The 3,238-nt window shown below is 35.8% G+C and overlaps 1 protein-coding gene across 1 annotated transcript; it reads right to left on the bottom strand.

Moving 5' to 3' along the window:
* On the bottom strand, positions 1–2,207 carry LOC148699267 (uncharacterized). Its single transcript, XM_088694540.1, has 4 exons — positions 2,041–2,207; positions 1,162–1,684; positions 608–733; positions 1–348 (listed from the first exon to the last, which is right to left on the bottom strand). Exons 1-4 carry the CDS (start codon positions 2,205–2,207, stop codon positions 1–3), a joined length of 1,164 nt encoding a protein of 387 aa, XP_088550666.1.
* Positions 2,208–3,238: the final 1,031 nt, after the last annotated feature.

Here is a 3,238-nt window from a genome sequence, read left to right as displayed (position 1 = left end):
TTAGCAATAACTGAGAGGATAATCTCTCATACCAAGCTCGAGGAGCTTGTTTAAGCCGTACAAAGCCTGTCTAAGCCGATACACATGATCAGGATGAAAAGGGTCTTTAAATCCTGCAAGTTGTTCAACATATACTTCTTCCTTGAGCAAGCCATTTAGAAATGCACTTTTGACATCCATTTGATACAACTTGAACTTTAGATGACAAGTAATAGCCAGCAACAATCTACCGAATTCCAAGCGAGCAACTAGAGCAAATGTTTCATCGAAATCAATGCCTTCAACTTGAGTATATCCTTGAGCAACTAGTCTTGCCTTATTTCTCACAACATTTCCCTTCTCATCTGTCTTGTTTTTGAAGATCCATTTTGTACCAATAACATTGGTGTTAGTTAGTCTCGAAACAAGATGCCAAAAAATCATTTCTAGTGAATTGATTGAGCTTCTCTTGCATAGCTAAGATCTATTCATTGTCCACAACAACCTCTTTGACATTTTTTGGTTCGAGATGAGATACATAGCATAAATAGCTTATCTTTTCTGTGAGTTGAGCCTTTTGACTTCAGGTCATTCTTTAGGCATAGGGATCACCAATGATATTTGTAACCTGATGATCTCGTTGAACCTGTTTGACTCCTGGACGTTGACCTTGTGAACTTGTATTGCTGGTCTTAACGGTTGTGGAAATGTGGTCTTGAATGTCAATGTCACTGTGATTAGTTGTAGAAGCTTCCTTCATGTTAGATAAACTTTGTAGCACTGTAATATCAACACACTCATCAAAAGGTTCATATGTCTTACAATCATCAATAACAACATTTATCGATTCCATGACAATTGTGGTTTGATGATTGTAAACTCTATAAGCCCTCGAATTTAAGGAGTAACCAAAAAAAGTACCGGTATCACTACGGGCATCAAACTTTCCTACCAAATCTCTATCCTTATAGATGTAGCAAATACTAACGAAGATTCGAAGATGACTTACATTGGATTTCTTACCTTTCCAGAGCTCATATGATGTGGTGTTTGTACTTGGTCTGAGATACACTTTATTTAACGTATAACATGCTGTACTAATAGCTTCAGCCCATAATTGCTTGGATAGATTTGCAGCATTTAGCATGACTTTTCCCATCTCAATCAGTACTCTATTCTTACGTTCAACAACACCATTTTTTGTGGTGTTATTGGAGCAGAAAACTCATGAGCAATTCCATTAGTATTGCAAAAATCAAGAAATGATGCATTTTCAAATTCAGTCCCATGATCTGTTCTAAGACGAACTACTTTATCATTTTTCTCATTTTGAATCTTATAACAAATTTTAGAAAATGAATCAAATGCATCGGATTTAGCAGCAAGAAAGTCTACCCAAACATACCTTGAAAAGTCATCAACAAAAACAAGAATGTATTTCTTACCACCAATGCTTTGAGTTGACATTGGACCTACCAGATCCATATGCATAAGCTCAAGAATTCTGGTGGTTCCAATGAACTTAGTTGCACTGTGAGCTGTCCTAGTTTGCTTCCCAATTTGACAACCTCCACACACTCCTTTAGGCTTTCCATTTAGTGATGGTAGTCCACGAATGTAAGACTTCTTTGACAACTTGAGCAAATCTCGATAATTCACATGTCCTAATCTTTTGTGCCATAACTCCACTTGATCATCCACTACCCTAAAACACAAATTTGAATTGTCAGTGCTAGTGTAATAACAATTTTCTTTTGATCTTGGTGCACATGTAACATGTTTGCCACTTAGATCACTAACTATGCAATTTTTTGTGTTGAATTTAACTTCTCCAAACTCATCACATAACTGACTAATACTCAAGAGAATAGTAGTTAGTCCATCAACAAGTATAACATCATTAAAGCAGGTAAACCAATAATCTTGACAGTACCTTTACCTAAAATGCAAGCCTTCTTACCGTCACCAAAGGTTACAGAACCACTTACCTTCATATCGACGAAAGATTCAAACCAATTTTTGTCACTTGCCATATGTCTTGAACAACCACTATCAAAGTACCATTTTTCTTTGAGACATGCACTCAGAGCTGTAAAGGCAACCATACGAACAATATTAATCTCATCTATGTTAGAAGTGATAGCTAAGGAACGTAGTAAGTTCTCTTGAACTTTTTCTTTTCTTGATCTAGCTTGTTCCTTTTCCTTCCATATCCATTTCTGCTTCATTGTTCCAGATTGTATTAAAGCTGACAATCTGCTAACTACTTTTGTTAACTTTGAAATTTGATTTTGAAGATTTTCTGCGGTAAACTTGTTAAACTTTTTAACTCTATTTTTGACATCTTGGCCTAATATGACCTATTTCACCACAATCATGACAAACTTGATTAAACCTTTTTGGCCTAGTCATAACATTATCATGTAAAACAGTTGCATTTATATTTTTTGAAGCAATATCAAAAGCAACAATGTTAGAGTTAATAATATGTTTAACAAATTTAGTCACATAATTAGTTGAAGAGAAGGGTTTGAAGCCTATACTTGTTTTGCCACCATTTGGCTTACCCATTTCAATCATTCTGTCAATTTTTTCATCTCCTGTGATCAATCTGTGCAGTTTATCCTTAGCTTCCTCGAGCTATTCCTTCAACAAGTATCTCTCAGCAAGTAAGTTGTTGACTTGGGATCGAAGATATGTTTCAGTCCTCTGCCACTCATCCTCATTTTTTTGCACTTTGATCTTGAGTCCATCATTTTGTTTCTTCACTTTGTCAAAGTTAAGGTACAATTCCTTGTATTTTTCTCTGGTTTCTTCAATATCTACGTCCTCCTCATCTGAATCATCAGATTCATCATTGTTTTCAAGGGCAACAAAAGCAATCTTTTCCTCCTCAACCTCAGACATATTTGACTCACTATCACTCTAAGAATTATAAGAGGCTTTTCAGGGCTTTCTTCTTCTCTTTTTGTTTGGAGATAGTGTTTGCACACTCTTTGTCTTCATGTCCATACCCTGAACATGCATAACACTTCCTTCCTTCAGACTTGGGTATGAATCTTTGAGACCCATCTTTTGACATCTTGTTTATACAAGATCTTGTACCTGAACCACTTCCTTTAGAATTTTGCTTCTTCAGTAGCTTTTGAAAATGACGAGTGATTAAGGCAAGTTGCTTCGGATCAATCTCATTACAATCATCATCTTCTTCTTTTATAACTTTCAATGCTAAATTCTTGTTGGCCTTCTTTACAAGTGG

This window comes from Pyrus communis, chromosome 1, assembly GCF_041283825.1.
Source record: "Pyrus communis isolate YQ-2024b chromosome 1, ASM4128382v1, whole genome shotgun sequence".
NCBI lineage: Eukaryota > Viridiplantae > Streptophyta > Magnoliopsida > Rosales > Rosaceae > Pyrus > Pyrus communis.
The sequence above is the reverse complement of the archived record's forward strand: the minus strand, read 5'-3'. Positions and strand labels throughout refer to the sequence as shown.

Excerpts from the sequence above, each read along its gene's own strand:
- LOC148699267 (XM_088694540.1), bottom strand. The coding sequence starts at position 2,207 with ATGAAGCAGAAATGGATATGGAAGGAAAAGGAACAAGCTAGATCAAGA. Across the intron at positions 1,685-2,040 it reads GCATGTCTCAAAGAAAAATG|GGTAGTGGATGATCAAGTGG; the intron begins GTACTTTGATAG and ends TTTGTGTTTTAG. Across the intron at positions 734-1,161 it reads AAAAAATGGTGTTGTTGAAC|GAAGCTTCTACAACTAATCA; the intron begins GTAAGAATAGAG and ends TCTAACATGAAG.